The sequence below is a fragment of the Marmota flaviventris genome, chromosome 6 (assembly GCF_047511675.1).
Source record: "Marmota flaviventris isolate mMarFla1 chromosome 6, mMarFla1.hap1, whole genome shotgun sequence".
NCBI lineage: Eukaryota > Metazoa > Chordata > Mammalia > Rodentia > Sciuridae > Marmota > Marmota flaviventris.
This window is the reverse complement of record NC_092503.1, coordinates 158,845,210-158,871,126: the sequence shown is the minus strand read 5'-3', so window position 1 is coordinate 158,871,126 and position 25,917 is coordinate 158,845,210. Positions and strand designations below refer to the sequence as shown.

Genomic DNA, 25,917 nt, shown 5'->3' with positions numbered 1-25,917 from the left:
AATTTGTTCCAGATATTTATTTCTCTTAGTATCCACTTTTTACATAAACTAGTGCTTTTAAATGGAACTGACTATTAAATATCATAGGAAAGGCTACCCGAGTAATCAGAAGAAGAAATTTAAAAGAAAAACCATCAAATCATAAACACCTGGTTGAAACAAGAACTGGTTAACTGTTGGATCTTAGCTTTTGACTTTGCTAAATTTCCTCCTATCTTTCTTTTGATGATGACTAAGAGGAAGGTACTTCTATTAAGAGCATGACCAGAAAAATTTATGGCAATTTGTTTTTCTAAAACATATATAAAATTGACTTGCTAACTCAGAATGAATCTAATGAGTATATTTTGTTATGGTCAAAAAAAACAAAAAGTATAACTACTCAACATGAAGATTGACCTTTTGAAGAAAAGAATGTGAGGGTGAAAACCAATTTGGAAAGGTAATATGAAATATTTTATATAAAAGTAAAGGCAGGAATAATTAAAATCATTTTGTTATTAGATGCATGTAAAAAATAAAAAGGTAGTGTCCAGGCCTGATATGGTGGTACATACCTGTAATCTCAAAAATCATAGAGGCTGAGGCAGAAGGATCACAACTTCAAGACCAGCCTTGGTAACTAAGTGAGAAGAGCTCTCAAAATAAAATATCAAAGAACTGTGAATATATATGAGTGATAAAGCACCCCTGAGTTCAATCCCCAGGACCATATAAAACAGTAGTTTCCAAAATTTACACACAAATCAGCCACCTCCACTCTATCTGAAACCATGTAAAGTTCTCATAGGCAACTAAATTTAGCCATAACTACTACTAGTTGTCTGATTTTGACCATAATCTTGAAATGTATACATAGAAGACCCTTCACAATGTATTTGGTGTTCCCATTGCTTTTTCCAATTATAATGAGAGAGGGAGGAAAACCAATTTAGCTTATGGGGCCACTTCTTTCTCTTCAGGCCTAATGAATCAAATATTAAAAGGCTTTAGTGTTTAATTGATTATCATTTATGTAATCATAATGATATGTGTTCTGTGATTTCATGCTTAATCTACATTGGACACTATTATTTCTGAGTATCAGCATCTGTACAGACCACCACACCCCACTCTATTTTTTAATAGTTACAAGTCCCTGCATTCATGCTTCATCAGTTAGTTATTCTCTCTTAAAAATAATCATGTGTTGCATTCTTTGTCAACAGAAAATTTATGAAGGTTAAAAACCAGTAAGCATTTTCACAGATTTGACTTTAAAATAGTTTTCATCACAAAACACACACCAGAAATAAGAATAATTTTTTTTTCCTCTAATTTATTAGCCTTTCTGACATCCAATATCAGGACATGAATGCTGCTCATGGAGGGATGTTCTTACCATCAAGAAAAATCAATACTACTTTCTTCTATTTCATTAAATGTTACAAAAAGTGCACATTTTACTGGGTTTCATATGCAGAACTTGACTTTCCATTATTTGTGTTTAATGGGTTTTTGCTTTCTTTTCCATCACTTTGTTTTTCCTGTATTTTCTAATATTCAATTTTTTTGTGGTGAGGAAAATAGATCACTAGAATCTTCTATCTTTTACTACATTCAATCACTTGACTACTCACTAGCTAATATTACTATTAAACCATCATTTTAAAGGTAGGACTGAGATTTGCTAACACAACTATTTTCAAGGTCTACTGCAGAATCAGCATAACTTTATTGAGCTCTGAAGTTAGAGCCATTGTTTCTGTCCACAAACTCTGTTCCCTTTGTTTTATGTTTCTTCTATATTGAGTAACTCTCTTTTAAATGAGGCACAGAAAATAGCTTTTTAGAATTTTATCATTTATGAAAATCTATTTTTATTTATCATTGATGGACAGTCTGCTTCAGTTTAGAATACAGGTTGAATACTATTTTTCCTTTAAATCTTGAGGTTATTATTTATTTATCATCTATAAGCCATCATTAATGATAAGTACTTGGGTTCTATTCTTGCTTTCTTGAAGCTGACCGTGGTTTTTCTTTTCAGAATATTCTCTTTGTTTTAAGCATAGCTACTTGAGAAATTCTGGATATATATTTATCATATTTAAATATTATTTTCTTGATTATAGCATTCAATCAAAATGGAATATTTCCAGACCTGATTTTCTTTCCAGCATATACATATAGGAAACAGGATAAAATATGGAAAATAATATGTCTGTTTTTCAGACACCAAAAACAGGCATAGCAGGGGAGTGAAACCATAAGCAATAAGTGCAGACTGGTGAGGGGAACTATAACTTTATTTTTAAAATTGTTCTTAATAAGTGCAGTTTGATCAAATGTGCCGCAGTCCGGCTGCAGCAAAATAACCGGGGGTGACGAATAACTTGTGTACGTTGATACAGCAGGAGTAGGAGCCATTTATTGCAGGACAGGAGCAGTATTTATACATTCCACACAGCTTATCTAATTAGCATAAACTAGATACATCAGTCAACCAATAAGGAATCTCCACACTTAATGGCTCGCTTTTGTTACTTCTCAAACCACTCCCTCTGGCATTTTGCCAGGCACCATCCAGACTTGTTTAGGAACTTTAACATTCCCCTGGCAAAATGCCAGGTGTTATTTTGACTTATTTACAGACTCTAATATTTCCCCCTTTTGTTTAATTTAAATAACAACCATAGTGGTTTTTACAGAAACACCATAAATAACCTGCTACAAACAGAAAGGGAGGATACAAAATGCCACAATACCAAGCCAATTGATGGCTCCATGCAAGAAGCCCTTGGAAAAATTATACCACCAATGACACCATTAACAAAGATACCGAGTTACAATTTGTTGTAGATTACAGTTTGTTGTCTCAGTCCAGGTAAAGCAGTGTCTCAATAGATTAACTCACAGTCCAGGTAAATCACAGTCCAGGTAAGTTCTGCAGGCAGCTAGCTTTAATCACAGTCCAGGTAAATTCTCCAGGCAGCTAGCTTAATCCGAAGTCTCGCCCGTTTCTCAGCTGAAGTCTCATCCGGTTTTCAGCAACACTGGAAATTCTTCCACCTTGGTCTTTACCGGCACTGGGACGAAGGCAGGAACTCTGGATGGCTAAAGAAAATCCTGTAGCATTCTACTAAGAAAACAACCTTCTGAACAATTTAGTACATTATCTCAAGATTTTTACATTTGAAATAAGCCTTAATAGTGCTTATTAGCTTCCAGGTGTGGGAGAACCATTGTAGTTAATTGGCATTGAAAATGACCAAACATCAGGGACACCTGTAGCGTCTTCTGCTGGCTGTAGTGCCTGGGCAGCCCCAGATGGCCCTAGGGAGTGTCCCGGACTCAAACTGCTACTGGGCACAGGGAGCAAGAGCCTGCGAGACTGTGCCTCCAGGTCAGGTCTAGATTTGGGCTCGCAGCAGTGGAAGAGCCAGCTCCCCAGCCAGGAGGCAGAGAAGGGCCAGTCGCCGCCGCCTCTTGGAAAATCCTTGTTGCGCTGTGACCGGCTTGCACACTAGGCAGCCGCCTCTCCGCTTCACGCACCCTCCGGTAACGAAAAGTATTTAGTAATAGCCTTTTGCTGCAACTTTTCTTCTGATAATCCTTCTTCTTCTGAACTTTCTTTTTCTTTCTGACTAGAGTTCCTGGGCTCTTATCAACACATGCCCTAATTATTCTTGGTTCCACTGGGGTGCCTCTTTCCCTTATCAATTTACTTCTCACCCCTTCCATATTTTCATCACAAAGACAATACAATACACTGAGACAAAACAAGACACAAACATACTGTATCAATCTTCTCCATTTTCTCGAAATGGCCATTTTTCCTCTCACCTATCTGCCTAGGGAGGAGCAGATTTGTTCCCGTCCTATCTATGGATGGGCAGCTTTTTTTTTCATCACTTACCCCCGGGTGTCCTTGGGCTCCCCATAATGGGCCACCATCTGCCGCAGTCCGGCTGGCTGCAGCAAAATACCCGGGGGGTGACGAACAACTTGCGTAGATTGATACAGCAGGAGTAGGAGCCATTTATTGCAGGACAGGAGCAGTATTTATACATTCCACACAGCTTATCTAATTAGCATAAACTAGATACATCAGTCAACCAATAAGGAATCTCCACACTTAATGGCTTGCTTTTGTTACTTCTCAAACCACTCCCTCTGGCATTTTGCCAGGCACCATCCAGACTTGTTTAGGAACTTTAACATTCCCCTGGCAAAATGCCAGGTGTTATTTTGACTTGTTTACAGACTCTAACAAAAATGCTGTTAAAACTTATGTGTAAAGGGGAAGTAAGAATAATCAAAGTATACCACTGTAGAAAAACTTGAGGTCTGGCACCTGAGAGCAGACTATGGGGGAAACTTCATGTTATGATCGTAAAGAACCCCCCACTTTCCTTTCACACTCTCACCCACTTAACCTCACAAGAAACCAACAAGACTCTCAAGTTTCAAGTTCAATAGTCACACTCTCTCCAAATACAAAAAGCAGTTACAATTCAACTGAACACAGAAGCTTGTGTGCAGAGTTACGGGGATCTGAGACATCATATAAAAAATTAGGTTAAAGATAATTCTGTGCTTTTTTGTGTGTGTGTGTGTGTGTGTGTGTTTTATTTTGTTCTGAGGGTGTGGCTATTCCTTGGTCACCTGAGCTCAGCAAAGAAACTGTTATTTTGATGAACTATCAGTGGCTGACTCATAATTAAAAACAGACAAATGTTAAAAAAAATTTTTAAAGCCTAATTATCAAAAAATATCTTGCTGCTTTCTCCCTCCATATTTTGCCTTTTAATTTTTTTTAATTTTTGATTTTTTTTTAGTCCTGAAAAGTAGACAGCAAAACAGCTTCTGGAAGAATTTACAACCACTTGCATGAGGGTCTTGGAAGCTGAGAGTCTGGACAGGGCTGGGAGGAGCAAACAGGAAGGGGTGTTTCCCTTAGTCACTGGAGGTCAACTATAACTAAAAAGTATCAAAAATCAATAAATGTTTGTAAACCAGGAAATGACACAGATTATCAAGTTAGAATCAGTTATAAAAAAATTATACAATGAATAAAATAGAGAAATCATTAACAGAATTAGAAAAAACTTGATGTAAATTTTATTTTTAGAAGTTTATTGGTGATACATAAAAATAAAGATGAATTTTATATTTTGATTTTAAATGGAAGGCAGAGAGTTATGCAAGTCATATAGTACTTCAAAAACCTTACTTCAGTTACAAAAGTATAATCTATTGATAGCTTCTACTTATTTTACTCTCTATCTTCCTTGGCATTTCACCTGAGGTCACACTTGTAGAATGTGACCAATAACTAAGCAAATAACTAACCAAGAAGATAATCACTGAAGTTACACTCTTTCTCAGAAAACACCAATCAATTTCAGAGCAAAGAAGTGATACAACACCTATTCATTTCCTTCTTTTGGAAAAAGTCCCTTTTGTGAATCAGATAGAAGAGGAAAATGGGCAACCTTTATCAAAATGTTACTAGAAATAAATATGAGTTAGCTTCATTTAGAAGTAAACTGAAATAAAATAACACCATTGTACAGTATCTTTCAGGGTTAACCTTGAAAGATAAAAAATAAATAAATTAATTAATTAAAAAAAAATAAAAAACTCTTTCCAAAGAGCAGAATACTTGGCAGCACACTTCCTCCTTAATTTCACATGGAAAAAGAAGTTTCCTCAGGTAAGAAGATATATAAACTAACAGGAAGATCCAGACCTGGTCAAGGGTCTAGAAGGAAATTTTGAAGTGTATAAAATTTGGGGGGTACAGTAATCAGGTTGGTCTCTGAGAGAGACAATGCAGTGTAAATATTATGGGACTTCATGCTATCACATACCAAAGCACAAACATCATGGACATTGTACAAGAGAACAAAATTGACAACTTGACTTTACTAGTTGTTTTTATCCAGCCTCGGATGATGCACAGGATGAATGAGGACTGAGTACCATAGTGGTTTCCAGTCACTGCATTTTATCTATCAAATGATTCTTCCAAATATCCAGCGAGCTAGGAGGAGAGGTCTATCTCTTGGTTCTTGTGACAGCATCATTCTTTTCATCATTCTCTCATAATAAATTGACAAGTGGACCTCTTTTAATGCAGAAATAATTTTAACCAGAAAAACCCAAACATTTTTTTTTTTTACATTTTGCTTTTACAGACAATAAATGCTAAGCAAGCACCACTAATAAAGTGCCAATGGATCATGCCTAAAATTGAATCAGACCACACTTACCAAAAATAAAGATATTACTATTGGTCTATGACCATGGTATCCACTGTGTTATCATCTACAAAAGAAATAAAAAGCTGCTGGCCTGGTAGAATTCTGGAACAGGTGATGGTGTTGCTAACACTTCTTAAATTTCATATCATTATATCAGGTTTTGCTACCAAGAGATAAACTACATAGATCCAGGAACCAGAGTATCAAATTTGAAGAGTCTTCACTCACGATCACTTCCATTAACCCACTTGGCAATTATATTTTCTTACGCCATGCCTCTGCATCCTCCAGTTTTAGAAATCTTAATTATTTAAGAGGTCACTTTTCCAACAGGATGTCTAACAAGATTCCAACTAAAATTTAAACTGCAACTGAGGACTCTAAATTCTAAGAAAACATGAAGCATGAGGAGAAATTACAATCCTAACTAGGCCAATTCACTCTTTTTACCAGAAGAACATGGATTCAATGTTGCAATGGAGATAAAAATCAGATGATTCAATTTGAAAACAGATGATCCAATTCTCTAATTTTTAGTACTCACTTGCCCTACAGGAATTGTAAAAGGACCAGTACAGTAGCTGTGTCTTGAGAAAATTATAGTGAGGAGGCTCAAATGATTTGGGGATGAGTATGAGTTTCACTCAATTAGCTAAATTATAGAGACCAAAAGAAGTACATTTAGGGTATTTAAATGAACAGCAGAAGAGACACAAGATGACCATTAATTTGACATTCAGTCTACACAGCTGTCAAAAGTGTAATTAATTGCAGTGTTTTCCCTTCTTATTAGTTTTTTTCAGGAATAGTATCACCAGACCATATACTAAGTACAGAACTTAGACTGAAAAGTGAATTTTTGTGGTGTCACTATAGGGAACTGTGCTTTATGGCACCATTAGGACTGAAGGATCCATTTTCCAGACAATTGATGAAAGTGGTCTTTTCAAAATATTTTCATCACTAGAAGAGAATTTTTCTGGCTATGACCATTCAAGGCTTCCTACACTCAAGACTGTTTGAGACTCATTTAAATCACACTCCATGTCTCAAGTAGGAACAAATATTAAAGTACAAGACAGGGCTGGGGATGTGGCTCAACCGGTAGCGCGCTCGCCTGGCATGCGTTTGGCCCGGGTTTGATCCTCAGCACCACATACAAACAAAGATGTTGTGTCCGCCAAGAACTAAAAAATAAATATTAAAAATTTTCTCTCTCTCTCAAGAAAGAAAGAAAGAAAGAAAGTGCAAGACAGCTCCAAAACTTCAGTTTGAGTAAGCAGAAGCCTCCTTTGAGATTAGACTGCAACCCCAGATTCTGTGTGCCCAAACATGCTTCCTTCCCTTTATTTCCATTGTGCAGATCTGAAGCACACTCACTTATAGACTTCCAAGATGCCTAGTCATGGTCTTAATCTACCTCCTGGGGAGCCCTAGTTAGAACTCAAATGCATCCTTCATTTACTTCCAGACTTTCTGTTTTCCAGAAGTTCTTTGAAGTCTTTTGTCACTGGAGATCACCTCTTCTTTTCATTGTAGGGTTTATCTCATTTTATGTGTCTCTTTGAATGTTTCTTTAATTCATTGTGGGTAAAATAGACTTATATATTTGAAGATCCAGATCTCTAAGTAAAATAGTTAGTTTAGTTTATGGGCTTATAATACTCAGTCAAAAATGTTCAATGCATTTTAATATAAATTTAGATCCATGATTAAAATTGGAGAAAATAAAATAGGCTTTATAAGGATGTAATTCTGCACTACAAAGTTATCATTGTTTTTCACAAAGGATAGGAATTTTGGAAGATATCATGGCACCACAAAAAAAAACAAAAAACAAAAAAAACACTATTTTTTATATATAGTTATGTTTGAAAGAGAATAATAAAGTCACCATAAATTAATGATATAATATAAAACAAAAAGCTTTATGACCAAGTTCTGCTTATTTTTGACAAAATATGTTTGAAGCAAATATACCAAATCCATGAATCTCCTCAAAATACTATAAAGATACAGTGAATAGCATTTTTACACAAATCATGTAATTTTATGATATTATGTAAATTTTCTAAACATAGATGTAGAAGCTAAATATACTAATATTCTCTCTCAAGGCACATTTATTTTGAAGCATAGTTCCATAAATCTGCAAATACAATTAAATTTTACTTATTATACACAGATCAGTACCTCAAATGACCAAATACTTGGAAATAATTTCTTTTGAATATTTCTATTTCCTACACAATAAGGTCAGCTTTAATGTATTTTCTCCTTTTCAGTGACACAGAATTTTAAAATTCTAAATAAATTTCTCCTGTAGGCTCAAAAATCACCATATAACTATGGTACTAATACAATTAGTGATGGATTTTACAAGAAAAATTCTTTGTACTTTTAAGGGAGTTGTTGGAAATGAAACACTAGATCAACACATGATCCTTCAAAAAAATTATAATAATGCATGCACAGCAATAAATTTGGAATAAAGAAGGCATAGACATTTGTTAGCTACAGGACTTTCAGAACATATGCTTTGGACCTAAAAGACAATTATTTTGCTTTGTAATTACAGCACTTGTCATAGCTGTGTGAGGAGTTTTAGGTCCATGTTTTTGTTTTGTGATCTCACATGCTTCATTTATTCAGATGTATTTATGTAATATATGCTTTTATGAGTAATTTGAAATTATATGTAACTTTCTAATTATAGAATATTGTTTTAGAAAATCTTGGTAATCACACAGTTTCTAAATTAGAGAGCAATTACCATGCAAGATAGAAAATGCACAGTGGCTAAAAGAAGTCCTCATTCCAGAGTCTAGCCTTAGCATTTTCACAGAGTTGATTGTGAATAAATTCATATAGTTCATAAAGTTAAGATCTGTTGAATCTTATCTTGACATTCAAGATGGTCAATGTGAAAGCATAATGTTTAAGACTGTATGTTCTTTGAATATTATGTAAAATACTCAAGGAAAGAAGATTAAGTGACCAGATAAGAGTTTAGCATTTATAGATTTATATCTAAAAAAATCTTCTAGTGTGTATTCTCAATTGAAAACTGATGTTTTAAGCCTATGTTCTATACTGAATGTTTTTACTTAAGTTTTGTCTGTGGCAAAACATGAAAATAGTCATATGAAAGTAGGCACTTTTCCTATTACTTACCATTTAACCACAACTCACATTTTGAGACTGCACATACTAATTGAATGGACAAGTGTATGCCAATGTCATATTTCAGGGAAAATTCATTGTATGGTGTAATAATTGTTAATACTCCTGACTTTTCCAGGACAGTAATCTGGTAGGTAATATCTCCAACTAAGAATATAATGTTGTCCATAAGATTAATTTTCTAGCATATTTTAAATATAGTCTCCAAGGCAAATTTTTATTTAATGTGAAATGTTCTTACATTTTAAAAAAGAGAGCTATGTTAGAGCAGTTATGTAATCCTAAACACTCAAAGTTAAAAAAAAAAAAAGTTGAATTTCTAAAGGGTTTCCTTGTTCCCTGGAGAGAGTTAATCTCCTTCTCCTTCCTTCTTTCCTTCCCTTCATCCTTTCTTTCTTCCTTCATTCCTTCCTTTCTTCCTTCACACTTTCTGTCCTTCCTTCCCTCCTTCCTTCCTTCCTTACAGCTCTGCCTCACACAAACACACGGTGCCTCTGGCTTACTCCTCCCTGCCAAAACTGCCCTGCCTTCCCTGGATTCCTTCCTTAGAGTCTCCTGCACTGAATGGGGAAGACATGTCCCATCTTGAGAAGGATATTCTGCATCTCCCTGTTTGCTCTCTGAATGATGCCACTTCCTGTGATTGTTGGTTTTCAAATTCCAGACTGATATTGATGTTAGGGATTTAGAAACAAAAGACCAGAATTGGCACCCCTAAATACCCACCTAAATCACCATTTGCTGTTAAAATGCTTCTGACACTCTTCGTGTGCTTAACTTGTTATGAGAGACAGTAAAATTGTGTAATTAGTACGATACATATGTATGTTTGGTACTATTCACAGAGAGCTGTAGCCTGGGTTGAATATGCAAACATAGGCACACACCTGCAGGTATTGCTGGGTGGTTTTTAACTAATGTGCTTACTTTGTAAGATGTCACCTTTAGCAGCAGACAGGGCCTATGACATGTGTTTATCATGTGGTCACGGCTGCCCACAACCCCAAAGAGAGCCAGCATGGTGGCCCCTTCTCTCCTGCCCTGGCTGGAACCAGGACGCTGACCTTCCTTTCTGCCTGTTGGCGCCCCCTGCTGTCTCTTTCTTCTTGCACAACTGGGTCTCTTTGAGGAGCAACATCTCTGTGTGGAATGATGCTCTTTTGTTCTCAGTGGAAAACTGTAATCCTTTTTCCTATTCTGTCACTTCCCAAGCTCAATTTCTTAGAATGTGGGATTCAGAAAAATGCACCTATATCATTTTCCCAAGAAATGCCGGAAAGAAATCCCCAGGTGGAAGCTAGTATCATAATAAATACCTATTGCTTTGGCCTAGCCAGGAATTATCTTTCCTACTTTCAGAAGACTTACCACAGATTTTGCTTGTGGAACTTTCCCTGTCCTGCTCTGCCAGGGTCAGCCATGGTGCCTGCTTCTCCATGTTTTTTTCCTGTTCTACTCCTGGCTGCATCCTGATTCAAGGGTGTGTGCACAGTGCCACAGCTGACCAGTCAGAGCCACTGACCTCTCACTAACTGAAGGCACAAAACCCCAGCTTAGGTGCCCAAGACGGAGTCAGAGAGTTGAGTAACATTAAGGTTCCAGAGCCTTCCTTCCTTTGTCTCCAGTCTTCCCACAACCCAATGTTGTAACATTCCAGCAAGTTATTAGTTTTGCTTCTTTTATTTATTTATGTTTCCTTGGAACCAAGCAAAACCTGATCTAATGACAATATATATATATATATATATATATATATATATATATATATATATATATATGCATATGTGTGCATGTGCATGTATGTATATGCATGTGTGTATATAGACCTATATAATAAATACATATCTATTTATATATTTTATATTGATGCTAATTATATCATTTCATTTACACATTTATACATAAATATATCTTAATATATTTAATATCTATTTTTTATGTTTATATGAATAAAGTGTATCTTTTCATCATTGGCCCACATCGTGCTGCTTCAGACGTTGGGCCAGCTGTCACTTGCTTTGGGGCTTGCACCTTCTTCCTCCCTATCTATTTGCATGTGTCCTGGAACTGACTTATCTTACCAACAAAATCATTACATTAGATGCCCTGTGTTTTAGTATGTGACTTCACAGGGACTCAAAAACATCCATCAAACCATAGAGCTTTGGCATAAATTAGTTTCATTCCAAGAGACAGCGAAATTTCCTGAGCCTTTAGGGCCTTATCATGCAGATTTTGTGTATGTGTACGAGCATGGTGGTGGTGCACACATGAGTCAGAATTCCCCAAAGAATCAGAATCAATATGAGAGTGGGGGAGAAAGAGGAGGACGAAGGAGGAGAAGGACTAGGGGAGGTAAGAAGGGAGGAGAGGCAGAATGAAGCACTGGTCACATAAATATGCAGTCTGAGAAGAGCCACGGTCAAGCTGGAGGCTTGATGGCAGGTGGTGTGGATCAGAGGCCTGAGAGCTGCAGAGCCAGCAGTGAAGACCCCAGTCCAGACCATCAGCCTGTGCACTCAAGGAAGGCACAGAGGGATGCAAAACTGTAGCATTCTGGGTCCAAGTTGAACTTCAGTGTCTTATCAACCCAACAGGTTATGATCAGGGTAGAAAATAAATTGCTAAACAAAAAAAAGTAGGAACAAAATAGCAACTAGGGAAGTAGCTGAAACAGACCAGTAGTAGACTCCCTGCTGCTCTCTGGCCCTCTAGAAAGGTTTCTGCCAGTGCATGCATGTGGCTCACACTGCTCACCCACATCACCACTCCCAGGAGGAAAAGGAGGGGAGATATATCTGAGGAGGCCACTCAGAAGCACATTCTTGCCAGTGCTTGCCCCACAGTGATGGCTTGTCCCATGGCCTCAGTGGGCTGGGTGAAGCAATTCTAACTGGCAGCCATGTGATCCCCCAAAGTAGGAAATTGTCATCACCAAAAGAAGGAAAAAGCCAATGTTCATTGGAGATCAGTGACTGTTCACTGCTCCCTGGGCCATTAAGAGAGGGCTGGGAGACTCCACAGTATTTCTCTTCGGGGACCACAGGTGCACAACCCAGCACCACCTGAGCTATGCCAGAGATGCCTGAAAACCTGGATATGCCCTAGACACCCTTTTAAACAGACTCCAACATGAAATTGAGGGGAAATCATCTCCCTCTCAGCTGTAGTTTATACACCAAACTCTGGCTTTTAGCATCTCTTTAAGGTTCTTCCTTTTATTTATACACCTGATCAATAAGACTTCTTGTTTTGTTAGGGTAGAATTATATGCTTTCTGAAGTCTACACAGTAGAAGAAATCCTTCCTCACCCAATTTTGATTGTAAAGCACTAAACCTTTTTAAAAAATAACTAAACTTCATGCCATGCATAAAATCCTCTGTGTGTGTGTGTGTGTGTGTGTGTGTACATGTGTACACCTTCATGGATGTGCTGTGGCATACCCAGTGTTTTAGTGGGCTTTTGCATCACTGTGACCAAAATACCCAATGAGAACAACTTAAAGGAGGGGAAGTTTATCAGGAGCTTATGGTTTTACAGGTTCCTGTCCATAGATGGCAGACTTCATTTCTCCAGGCCTGAGGTGGGACTGGAGGATATCATGGGGGAAGGATCCAGTAGAAGAAATCTGCTCAGTTTATGGTGGGATCAGGAAGCACAGAGACAGAGAGGGAGGGGAAGAAGCTGCAGGAAGGCCCAGCTCCTTCAGCCACATCCCACCTGCCAACAGCTACCACCCAGCCTGTCCATTCCAACTGGGATGGACTGATTAGGTTCCAGCTCTCACAGTCCAATCACTTCACCTCTGAATATTTCTGCATTAACCCAGGAGCTTTGGGGAGACACCTCACATCCAAACCATAACACCCATCATCATATCCATCAGTGCAGAGGGGAGAGAGAAAAGGGTGTGGCTGCCTGGTGATCTTGCCCCCTTGGCCCCTGCAAACCTTGGATCAGGGTTGCCTAGAGTGCCTGGAACAGAGGCATCCTCATCCTGAATAATGCTGTGCCCACCATCTAACTTTCAAGCTGCCCCTGGAGGCTTTAATTCCATTGGGAACATTTTCAGAAACTTTACATTTAAAGCCAATTTCTAAGTTCTATTTTATTACTTTATTTATCAATTTGTGTAGTGGTGCTAGGGATAGAAGCCAGGGTCTTAGGCATACTGGACAAGTGTCTCACCTGAACTACATCCCTGCCCTCAAATATCTCTTCACAGGGAGAGCCTCCACTTTCACTCTTGGTGAAACGCGGTGCCAATCCCAGAAACTCATTTACAAAGTCCTTGTGGGGCAGACACAGGTCCTGGTGTCCTGGAGAGCAGCCTGGAGCTCCAGCCACTGAGCTCCCTGTCACCTGTGGCAAAAATCTCTTTGTCTTTTTGCAGAATCCCTGGTCACTCTTTGAGTACTGTCTGACAATCACACTCCAGTGTCTCTTTGTTTGGCCTGAGGCTCTGGGGTAGGATAAGGAGAATGAAACCACCCAAAAGTTGTGAAGGTCCTCTCTGTCCTGTCTGTGTGTCTGGCTCTTACTCCATTGGCCCCAGAGAGCAGAAGAGCTCAGCCACCCTGGGCAGTCTCCAGGCAGGGTACTGGCATTAAGAGACTGGCCTAATGTGTGGGGTTGCAAGCAGAGCTGCTGGTCCCATGTGGTCCCAGCTGTCCCCCACCCATATCTGTTTGGTCTGGGAAGCAGATGCCATGTAAACAAGAGACACTGGAGCTGCTCGGTATCCCTCCATAGAAGTGGAAATCTGCTGCTCTCTCTGCCTGGACCTGGGACTCAGTCTCTTGCTCTTTGCCCTCACCAGAGGTCTCTCTGAATACCCTATAGTTCCCACATTTTGTTCCGCCATTCTTGCTTCCCTGGCCTTCTTGGTTTCTACCCACAGGCCCCATAAATACCTGACATCATGTATATGCATCTATCGTCTCTCTCCCCCACTAGGATGCAACCCCATGGCAACAGAGACTTGGATTGATTTCACTTGTTGCTGTCTGCCTGGAGCCCTGGAAAGTTTCTGGCATGCAGTATGTGGGCAATAAAAATAAATGAGCTGCTTAATGAATTATGAGATTGTTTTAAAAAAGAGAGGGAGATGCGTCTGTCAAGGATTTCACAGGGTACCTGGCCTGTGGCAGGTCCTCCACAAAAAATAGCTATTTGTATTGCTGTCATCAGACTTCCAGGGAAAGACTGAGCTGGTGACTCTTCTCAAACCTTAGCTCTGTAGTTTCATGTATAGGGAACTTGTTTACCATTGTCATAGTGTTCAGAGGTGTGGCCTTTGGGAAACAGAGTCCTCAGGCATGGGTTAATCCATTCCTGAATTATTGGATTAAACCATTCCTGAATTAATGGTTTAATGGGTTAGCCTTGGAGTGAGCTCTCTCTAGCACCTGTCTTGCCTGGGAAGCCATCTGCCATGTTGTGTTGCAGCCAGAGATGCACCAGATACCACACCTGGGAATTTCTGGCCCCTGGAACTCTGAGGTAAATCAACTACTGTTCTCTATAAAGTGCTCAGTCTGTGGTACTCAGTCACCTTTTGTCCCAGAGCTTGGAACTTCAGGACATAGTAATGTAAACACAATATGTTAAAGTTGAGACATTCAGTACACACATACACACACAACTTTTTCTAGGAGCAATTGGTAGTTCTGGCATTATTCCTAGTGTGTCAGGGTTGGGACAGGATTCAGGAAGTGCTAAAATCTCACTCAAGCTAAAAGTAGATTACTGGATTCCTCCCTATTTCCCCTAAAATACAAGCTAATGTGAACTTCATCTGTCAGCATCAGCAGTTGGTAAAATATGCTGACAAATGTTTTTTTGAGATAAATTGACAGCTTTGATAATTGGGTATTTATGTGTCTTGATCACAGCTGATGAAACACTTGAAAAGGCTTTTATGGCTCCTAGATATCACCACAATTGTTTTGTATCACTTCTCCCATATATATATATATATATATATATATATATATATATATATATATATATATATATATATATATATATATATATATTGTGGTGCTAGAGATTGAACCCAGGGCCTTGTGCATACAAGTCAAGCACTCTAAAAACTGAGCTACATCCTCAGCCCCTCTCTCACATTTCTGTTCACTAGAGGTGATGATGGTAATTGGGTATTTTGTCTCAAATGTGGTACATTGCTCAAGACAGGACTAATATCCACTGTATCTAAATCTCTCTACTCATTATAATTTTGCCAAAGAGACACTCATAGTAGTTTTTTCTTAAATGTATCTATAGATGGAGAGAGAGTGTCTCATTTTAATATTCTGCTTTATTTTCAACATCATTCCCTCTTAACATTTGCCTTTTATAGTGTTGCTAAGGTTGGAACTGACTACCTTGCACATTCTGCACACACACTCTTACAGTGAACTTTGCCACTAGGTTCCAATTCTAACTTTAGGTTGGATAGATTCATTCATTGAATCTAATGTTATTTTTCATATGACTGGTTTTACATATGCCTTTCTATTACTCTTAACAATACTATTGACATATATATGGTTTCAGATTTGATTCATCTTATGATTTATTCTTCTGTATTGCAATATAGTTAAATGTGTCACATAACAATATTATTTGTTTTTTTATTAAAGGTTTTGTGGTATTTTACATATTTTATTTCCAAGATGATTTTTTGGTCCCTTCTTTCCTTTTCTTTTATTTGGTACTGGGAATTAAACTCAGGGGAACATAGCCATTGAGCCACATCCCCAGACCTATTTTGTATGATGTTTAGAGATAGTGTCTCACTGAGTTGCTTAGGGCCTCACTTTTGCTGATGCTGGCTTTGAGCTCACAATAAACCTGTCTCAGCCTCCCAAGGTGCTGGGATTACAATTGTGCACCAGCACGTCCAGCTCTCTTCTTGTATTTAAAGAAAAACATGCTAAAATTTTGATGGAAAAATATTATATATTAAATATAGTTAAAATAGTTGTCTTTGTAATGATTAGTTTTATTTACACACATGGTATTTTATGTGTTTTTGTAAATTTTTATTTAGTTTTTGATAAGTTCTACATATTTTCCTCGAAAGCCATTATACATGTAATGTATTTGACAGATGTAACTTCAATATAAAACTTATGGGGTATTTTGTACTCTAATTAAACCAAGAATCTTTCTGGGCTCTAGAAACCAATTTTTCTCAAACTTCATTATTTTTATTTTTTATTTTTTTGAATGTACCTCCTCTTTCCTCCTAGGCCATAGATTTCCACTGTGTTGACAAGTATAGCTCTAACCTTATGCTATCCTGTAACTGTGCACTGTTATGGTACACACATACTATAATTTCTACAGGTCTATGCTGCTTGGTGAGGAGTACTTCATATATACATAAACAGTTTTCATGATGAAATAACAGCAATTTCTACTCCATCTTTCTTCATGAGAATTTGTTTTGTGTCCTCATCAATACTCTGTATTCTTTTGGTTGTTGTTGTTTCTTACTGGAAATTTAAATCAGGGGCACACAGAGACAGGTCACACATAGATGCTTAGGGCTTTGCTAAATTTCTGAGGCTGGTTTTGAACTCAGGATTATCTTGCTTTAGCCTCCCAATCCAATGGGATTAGAGGTGTGTGTCATGGAACCTTGTTCTATTTATTTTTATTTTGAAATATATATTACTTCTGAAAATAATTTATTCTTGATATTAAGAAAGCATAGAATATCATTTTTTCCCACAAATAACCCCCCCCCCCCTTTTTTGGAAAAGATGTGGTTTTTTTTTTTTTTTGGGGGGGGGAAGATGTCAGTAGTACCAGATGTATACATTATTGTTTCTAAATGCAAAGTTTATTATTATTATTATTATTATTATTATTATTATTATTAGTAGTAGTAGTAGTAGTAGTAGTAGTAGTATGCTATGTATTAGTTACAAAAGTTTATCTGTTCATATTATTATAAGGTATATACTCTTTTCTATAACTTCATAGCATACTTCAGTGTGTGTCAAAATGACCTGTTGAGGGTTGGGAGGGAAAGAAAGGGCTCATAGGGTTAGAAATGATAGTGGAGGGCTGGGATTGTGGCTTAGTGGTAGAGTGCTCACTTAGCATGGGTGGGACTTGGGTTCAATTCTCAGCACCACAAAAAAATAAAGGCATTGTGTTGTGTCCATCTACAAAAAAAAGATTCTCTCTCTCTCTCTCTTTAAAAAAACTTTATTAAAAAAATAAATGATGGTGGAAAATGATGTATATTATATAAAGTACATGTATAAAGAAGTGACTTTGTGTAAATATACTTTTTATAAAACCAGACAAATGAAAAATTGTGCTCTATATGTTTAATAAGAATTGTAATGAACTCTGATGTCATATATAATTAAAAAGTAATTAAAAATAAAAAAATAAAAGATGGCATTATGTTCTAATTGGAAATAAATACTACTCCTTTTAAAAATTGAAAAAAAGGTCTATTGTTCAGTGATAAATTTTATAAAGTATAAAATGTATCCTGATTATTTGGTAATACATAAACCCAGATTTAGGTATTTATAGTGTTTCAGAAAAATTAAAAAAAACTTACTGTAGAGTTCATTTCTTGCAACATGTACTCATAATTATATGAGATGCATTTGGTACATATACATATATACTACCATTATATATAATTAATAAATGATTACTACATCTCACATTAACCAAATTGATTTCAAATTAATTTGTCTTTTGAAAGCACCAATATACGACACTCTTTGGATATATATATACTTGGTGTGTCTTCAAATTTGTCACTTTATGCATTATGTTCTTTTCTTTACTCTCCTGTTTGTAGAATTTCTTTTTCCAAATTACTGAGATTAGTGAATTTTAGGCACTTCAGTTTAACAGTGTGGTCTGTAGATTTTCTTTTTAACCTCAGCTAAAATACATCCCACTTTTTATAGGCTTATTGTTATGTAAATGACTTCTAAAAACCTGCATCTATAACACCCTAACCTGACCTTACTCTGGACTATTGATATCTGAGTGGAGGGGATCTCAAAGTGATCCAAGGAAAAGGCAGGATCGGGATGGGTCAGGATGTGAGATTGGTGGATGCTCAGTATGTTGTAGTGAATATTCATGAAAAAGTATTGGTGGAGTAGATAGGGGAAGAGAACAAAAGTGCTGAGAAGGAAAGAGGGAAAGAATGACAAGCTCAAGGGTTCAGATCTAATAAGTCTTGTGGTGGATCAATGGTAGCATGAGGGTAAGGGGTAGTTTCTTTGGAGGCAGAAATAAGGTACAAGCAAAAGAAGAAGAAGGTAACTCTGTCAGAGTCCCCAAAAGAAAGAATCAGATGAATGGATTATGTGTTTATTTCTTCCCACCTTGGAGTGGAATTGATAATTCACAGAGTATGTTTAAGTAAGTAGTATAAAACCATTTCCAAGTAGCTTTACAAATTTGTGTGGCCACAATCAACATTTGAAAATTCCAGTCACATAAAATCTTTGTACTTTTTCATCTATTTTATTCATTCATTCATTCATTCCATTTTTTTCATTCACTTTTGCTTTACTGTTATTTTGTATGTTCCCCTGGTGAGTATTCAATGATACATACACACACACATACACACACACACATAATTTTATATATATATTTACGCTATCATTGTAGACTTGTAGCATCTGAACCCATCTACTGTTCAAGTTTTTCTTCTTTTTTTTTCATTGCTCTTTTTCTCCCTATCCCCATATCGTCCAACATTATATATAATGCTCACTTCTATAACATTATATTCTAAAACATTAAAGTCAGCCAGCCTCAGCAACTTCGTGAGGCTGTAAGAAAATCAACAAAACCCTTTTTCTTTATAGAAAATTTTATTAAAGACTGAGAGTGTTTCTTAGCAAAAAAACATATCTGATTTCAATTTGTAATATGAGAGAGAGAGATCTTGCAAAAATAAAAAAAAATAATCAGTGACACTCTTAGTGTCAAGGATGTAAATAATTTAAAAGTAATAGTGAGCTAGTTGGAAAACACATCTAGGTTATTAACTGCTGCTTTGGAAAGTTAGTCTGCTCTCCAACTTATAAAAGTGAGAGAGGAATTCTTTATTAAGGTGTGTATAAGAAAAAAAAAAAGGAGTTTTGACACAGCTTTTAGTTGACCCAGACTGGGTCAACTTTAGTGGGTGATTAGGGTTCTGCCAAGATGATAAATCCTTGAGTTATTTGGAATAATGTGATTTTATCTAGTCTTCATAAACAAAGATTGAGGTCTAATATAAATCAGGCTTGGCTAAGGAAAAACATTTCAATGAAAAGTAAATGTATGAATAAACACATAAAACAATATTTAACAAAAAGTTAACATTCAGAATATTTATGCAATTATGTAATCACCAGTAATGTAAAAACAATGACAACTAAAGAAAAAGTGAATTAATAAAAAACAAATAAATAATGTAATGAATGAATTAATTACTGAATAACTAACAAGTACAAAGATGTAATGTGACTGGAATTGTCAAAGTCAGCTTGTAGCCATGAAAAAGTGTAAAGGTACATAGAAATGGTGTTTTACTACTTACTGAGATATACCCTATGAACTATAAATTCCACTCCTAGGTGGGAAGAGTTGAACACAGAACCCATTCACCTGGCTCTCTCACTTGGGAACTGTGCAAAAAATTACCTTTTTCTTTCCCCTCAAATTTTATTGCTGCTTCCAAGAACACTACCCTCTATATTCACGCTATCATTGTAGACTTGTAGCATCTGAACCCGTCTACTGTTCAAGTTTTTCTTCTGTTTTTTTTCATTGCTCTTTTTCTCCCTACCCCCATATCGTCCACCAATACTTATTTTGTATAGCAAAATCTACATACTCAGCAATCACAAGTCTTATATTTTACTGTATCCATTTCCTACCTTGTGCATGACCACTTTGAGATCCCCTCCATCAAAACGTCAAGTCCAAAGTGATCAGAATCGGGGGTAAAATTTGCAGAATATTAAAGGTCAGTTACACAACAAGAAACCTATAAAAAGTGGGCTTCATTTAAAGATGAAAACAAAAAGAAAATCTTTAGACTTCACTAGTTAAAATAAAGGATCCAAAATTTATGAGTCTCAATAATTTGAATTATACCTGTGAGTCACTTTTTTGGGGGGAAGGGATATAAGGACATTGTTAATGAGTTTAAAGCTCAAACTGTTTTTTTTTTTTTATGAGACAAAGAACAGAAAAGTTAAAAAAATATCAAAGTAATTGTGATATCATTTTAATAAATAAAATATATACATATTTATTCACAAATTGCTTTAACCTTATAATCAGTTATAAGTGTTAATGCAATTCTCTCTGGGTTAGGTACTATTATTGGAAGAAAACTTTGCCTTAAAATAACCCCATACAGAGGCATTTAATGCAATTAACAGGCCACCAAATAATAATAATAATAATAATAATAATAATAATAATAATAATAATAAGTGAGGTGTGGCGGATTTCAGGGTTGTGAAGCATACCTGTAATATAAGTTACTTGAAAAGCCATCACAGGAGAATTTTATACACTGTCTGAAGACATATATGTAAATATTATTTATAAAACGTGTTTATGGGTTCTGTAGTCAGGGTGCACAAGTCCAATACACAATCTTTATTGTTTCTTGAATAGTTTTTGTTGTAGATAGATACACTACCATTAGTAGTTTTTTTGTTGGTTGGCTTTTTAATGTGGTGCTGGGTGTTCAACCCAGTATCGCACACATGCTAGGGAAGCACTCTACCACTGAACCATAACCCTAAACCCCCAAATCCTTTACTTAATTCTTTTTTTTTTTTTTTTGCGGGAGTGTATGTGTGTAGTGCAGGGCATTGAATCCATGGCCTTATATAAGCAAAACAAGCACTCTACTGACTAAGCTATCTCCTCAGCCCAGATCTGTAGTCTTTTTTAAAAAGACTAAAAACAAGAGAGTGTATTTCTGCAGACACAGCACCTTTATTTGCAAGTCGTGGTGAGGATCGAACCTGGGCCTCACGAATGCCAGGCGAGCACGCTACCGCTTGAGCCACAATCCCAGCCCCCGCTTTGCAGTCTTTCAACAGTGACAATGGAGCAGCCTGTCATTCAGACTGATTCTGCGCCCACTTGGCTCAGGTTGGAGGCAGTGCCTGAAGCCTTGGCCAATCAGTCTCTTAGGCGAGAACTGTCCAATCCGCACGCAGCCGGTGATGAGGGGGCGGGCTTCCTCGAACTTCCGTTCCCTTCCTGTCTGGAGCCAGCCAGTTTTTCAATCTTTTTTAGGCTTTCTGTCCTGGATCCGGAGCCCAGGTTTCTGTGCTATGGAGAAGCTGAAAACAAACCACAGGGAGACCGCTGAGAACCCTGAAAGCCAGGAAATGGTAAGTGTGCCTTGTTATCTTGAGACTGCGTAGGAAGGTGGCTTAAGGCTGACAGGAGTGGCAATGGTGGAAAATGGCAGTCGTGGCTAAGGACTCCTCATGGTCCTCTCCAGAGTCATGTGGCCAGAGGGTCTCTCTGTAGCAGCTTAGCCTTCACCTCCCTCTTACTAGTCTAGTGAGGCTTAGATCAGCAGTTGAAATCCTGGGCATGTTGTTTCATTATTGTATGGTGTTTTCAGCTTCTCTCTTTTTTTTTTTTTGAATTTTTTTTTTTTTTTTTTTTTTTTTACTTTCTGAAATGAACCATTGTACATTGTACAAATCATCTACTGATGGAATAAATGAGTGAAAATTATACTGCTGTACCACACACCAAAGAAGAAAATCATTTAAGAGGGGGGAAAATTAGGTAACGGTGAAAAAAGGATCTTTATACCTCTAACCAGGTCCTCGGCCATCATGAACATTCCAAACCATGACACCTTTTGATGATGGGAGGTCACCACCCGTATGAATCCGTCATCAGCCTTCCGGGTTATGGGTGTAAGTGCCAGCACTTTGTGGAATGTGTAGCCCAGCTCCCCCACCTTCAAGTTTTGTGGGGGAGTTAAGTTTGCCCTGGGAGCCCATTAGGCCACGGGGCCTGATGTCCATTTCAGGCAATCGCTTAGGATCCCCACCCCTGGCTCCGCTGGCTAAAAGGTCTTAGATTCCGTGGTGGGGACGAGGGCGAGGGGTGCAGGGTGGGTGGGGAGCAGCAGCTCCGAGGAGCAGACTGCCTGGGGAAGGAAGCACATTGGATTTCTGCAGTCTAACCATGCCACAGGGAAGGCCTTTCCGGCCAGCGTGGAGTGCAGGGCCGCTGGCACTCTGTGTGGCGTGGCCTTGGCAGGGCCCAGCTGGTCCCAACTGCTGGCCCATTCCTACCTTCAGGCACTTCAGAGAAAAACTAATGACAGCCTTGGTACCGTGGACATCTTCATCCTCCACCGGGCTGGGTCCCCTCGCCTGTCCAGAGAGGCCACGTGAGCAGAGGAGGCCTGGCTGCCTTCCTGTCTCCATGGATACTGTTGGAGTCTCCTTCAGCTGTCTGGGTTGTAACCTCTCCGGTTTTCCAAAACAGAAATAAATATCCAGATTCATCTTTCATCAAAATGGAGCTTTGCTGCAAAGAAAAAACGTTACTCTAACTCTACAGGATCTGAAGTTGAAGCCGCCTTGAGATACATTGAGAGGTGGCACCTGGGGTCACTTCCACGCTGAGGCGCAGAACACAGTTCTCAGCAGAACTGACCGCCTGAGGGGCAAAAGTGATAAGTACAAGGATTTTTTTTTTTTTTTTTAAACAGAACCTTTCTGCATTGCTCACTTCAACATTAAGATTTTTCAAAGTGTTTTTTTTTTTTTTTCCTTCCCTTATTTCAGGAGACATTTTGCATGAGGTATTTGAAATTCAAGAACATTTTGATTCTTCTTGAAGTGCAGGAAATGTATATGCTCCCTTAAAAACAACAAAAACAACAACAACAACAAACAATAGGAGCTTCACCCTCAGAAACTCTTAGAAATTGGAACCTGGCAGACACTTCCCATGGTGGTCGGGAGAAAGATCCACATGTCACAGTGGTACCTGAATATGCACCAATTAGCCCAAACACAAACAAAAACCCCCAACAAAACCCGAAGTCCCCCTCCCACCCCCTAGTAACACACAACTCAAAGGGAGTCAGAACTCCAGTGCAGTAAAGAAAGCTGAGGAAAAGGTTTACGGTCTGAGGAGTCCGTATGTTAATTAAGAGCAAACCAGGCCTCAAAACTCAATAGCTAGGCAGTTCATCCAAGGGGGCATCTCTGCTTTGAGAGGACCCTCCCAGCGCAGGCCGCTCACAGGGAGGGGAATTCAGTCGCTCCTTTCTGGAGGGTGTGCAAATCTTTCCAATTCCTTGGTGCCTTGATTCTGGCCTTTAAGGCCCAACCATCAAGGCCTGATCCCTGGTGGCATAAATGTCCTGGGAATGAGATTCCATCCAACTGTCGACTCTGGGAGTCAGAACATTTTGCAGAAGTGAGTGGGTTTCCTCCGATTGCAATCTTGCCTCTGGGGCTGGGGGAGGCAAAGGATGGGGGTGGGGGGCTGGTCAGAGGGCAGCAGGTTTCTATGGATTTGAAATCCAAGCAACATCCCGTGAAAAAGTTCAGCACCAGCTGCTCCTGCTGCCTGCTCCCACCTCCTGGCCCTGCTATCCTCTTAAGGAGACAAACACGCAGTCAGCCAGAGAAGCCACTTGGTCTTCGGAGGTCCAGGAGGAAGCAGTGACGGAGGTGGTGGTGACAGTAGGGGCAAGAGGGTGGAAGTGCCAGAAAAATCTAAGGGCTTTGCATGTCCATCTGGGCTGCTGGGAACTTGGAAATACCCAGCCCCCAAGGCCCTGAGGAGGTAAGGGCATGGCCTGGACCCGAGGAGGCCAGCCCTTGAGGACTGGGCCCTGGCACCTATAATTCCTGGAGTCCTGGAGGCTGGTGCCCACCCCACCCAGGGCTCAGAGGGGGCCCAAGTCCCCCCTTCCAAAACTGGGCCAGCTTAGGAGTGTCTACTGTCCTGCAGCTCCAGCCTGCCCACTCCACAGCAGTCCTGGGCAGGAAGGAGCAGGGCGAGGAAGGTTGTGGCCGCTGCCTCATCCGGACTGAGAGGGCACTTTGTAAAGGGAGATGCAAAACAACCAGGAAATGCCAGAGGTCACCTCAAGGGCACAAGGCACAATAAAAGAAAGTGGAAGGAATTGGTAGAACAGTGAACAGACCCCGACAGAAAAGTGAATTCCTGATGGGTACCACCCTCCAATAGCTGATATCCATAAATAGAGAAGGGGGGGGGGGGAACAGCAGCAACACCAATGTGACCCTGGCTTCCGAGACAGTGTGGACCCTCCTGAGCGGTCAGCCCGCCTCCCAGGACAGCCGCTTCGGGGTTCGGGTGTTTCGCTTCACAGCAGAGTTCTTCAGTGTCTGAGAAGTTCGCCGTTCTGGGTTTTCTTGGATTTGCACTTGGTAAACTTGAAACATTAGGAGTCCTGTTCGGGCCCAAGAGGAATGGCGCTCACAGCGCTTTCTAGGGTGAGCCGGAGGAGCAAGCTCCCTGTCTACGTCTCTTCCGAGTTCTGTTGAGAGGCTCCAGCTTCATCTGTTTAGAGGGTGGCACTCCTTCCAAATCCTGAGAGATCGTGGACATCTCTGCCGCCAGCCCCGACTGACGGCTGCCGTTCTACTTTCTCTGAACTGTTCATCGAGTTTTCCATCCAAGACTGAGTTCTACTCATCAGAAGCGGCTTTGGCCCCAGGGTGCTCCTTCCCCTCGTCCACTTTGGCTTCTGTGCCGCCGCTGGGCATGGTGGAGTTGGGCTCTGGTGCAGGGCTGGAGTTGCTGCTGTTCTCCTGTTGGATGGGGGAGGCATCTGCTAGGGAGCTCTGGTGGCTGTTATCTTCGTGCATGTCCATCATCCCGGGGAGGTGCTGTTCTCTGGGGTGGTGACCTCGGAGCCACACTTCAACTTTTGGCTCCGTCACAGGGACCCATTTGTAGATTCGGGACGTGTCACCCACAGTCACCCACTTCTCCCATTTGCGCACTTTCTCGATAGCCGCCATGACCCTCTTGACATCATCTTTGGCCCGGCTCCTGGTCTCGGCTGGAACCGACCTGCCCAACATGGTTCTGGCGGGGAGAGAGGATGGGGGAGTGCGCTCACTCACTCACATGCAGACCACACACTCGCGTGTGTGTGCGTGCGCGCGCGCACACACACACACACACACACACACAAAGCCTGATGCCACCGTGCGCTGGGGCCCAGTGCCTTCATCTTCTTCCTAAAGCCCTTTGTGGGCTTCCATGTCCCAGGAGTCCAGCATGAGTCCAGGTTGCATAGAGAAGACTGAGATGATCATCAGGAGAACCCAAAATCCATTTGTTGTACTCATGCATGAGAGAGGCTGCTGATTTTAGGGCTTGTTACTCATGAGGGTTTGTTTGTTTGTTTGTTTATTTATATATTTATTTATTGTGTGTGTGTGTGT

General features: G+C 39.3%; 1 protein-coding gene and 1 pseudogene across 6 annotated transcripts in view; one reads left to right on the top strand and one right to left on the bottom strand.

Moving 5' to 3' along the window:
- Nucleotides 1–25,917, top strand: part of LOC139706091 (zinc finger protein 420-like) — a 77,135-nt gene that overhangs the window by 29,564 nt on the left and 21,654 nt on the right. Inside the window, exons 1-4 of one of the 6 annotated variants that reach the window (XR_011707807.1) lie at nucleotides 21,675–21,843; nucleotides 22,290–22,386; nucleotides 22,777–23,160; nucleotides 23,269–23,609. The exons of 2 other annotated variants lie outside the window; for them this stretch is intronic. Coding sequence is in view for 1 of the 4 variants with exons in the window: in XM_071613746.1 (XP_071469847.1) it covers nucleotides 21,673–21,843 (171 nt within the window). In the remaining 3 variants the exon portion in view is untranslated. Of the gene's footprint in view, nucleotides 1–21,329; nucleotides 21,844–22,289; nucleotides 22,387–22,776; nucleotides 23,161–23,268; nucleotides 23,610–25,002; nucleotides 25,865–25,917 lie in introns of those variants that run through there. 3 more of the 6 variants (XR_011707808.1, XM_071613746.1, XM_071613745.1) reach the window with 3 other exon arrangements.
- Nucleotides 24,770–25,551, bottom strand: LOC139706097 (B-cell CLL/lymphoma 7 protein family member A pseudogene; annotated as a pseudogene).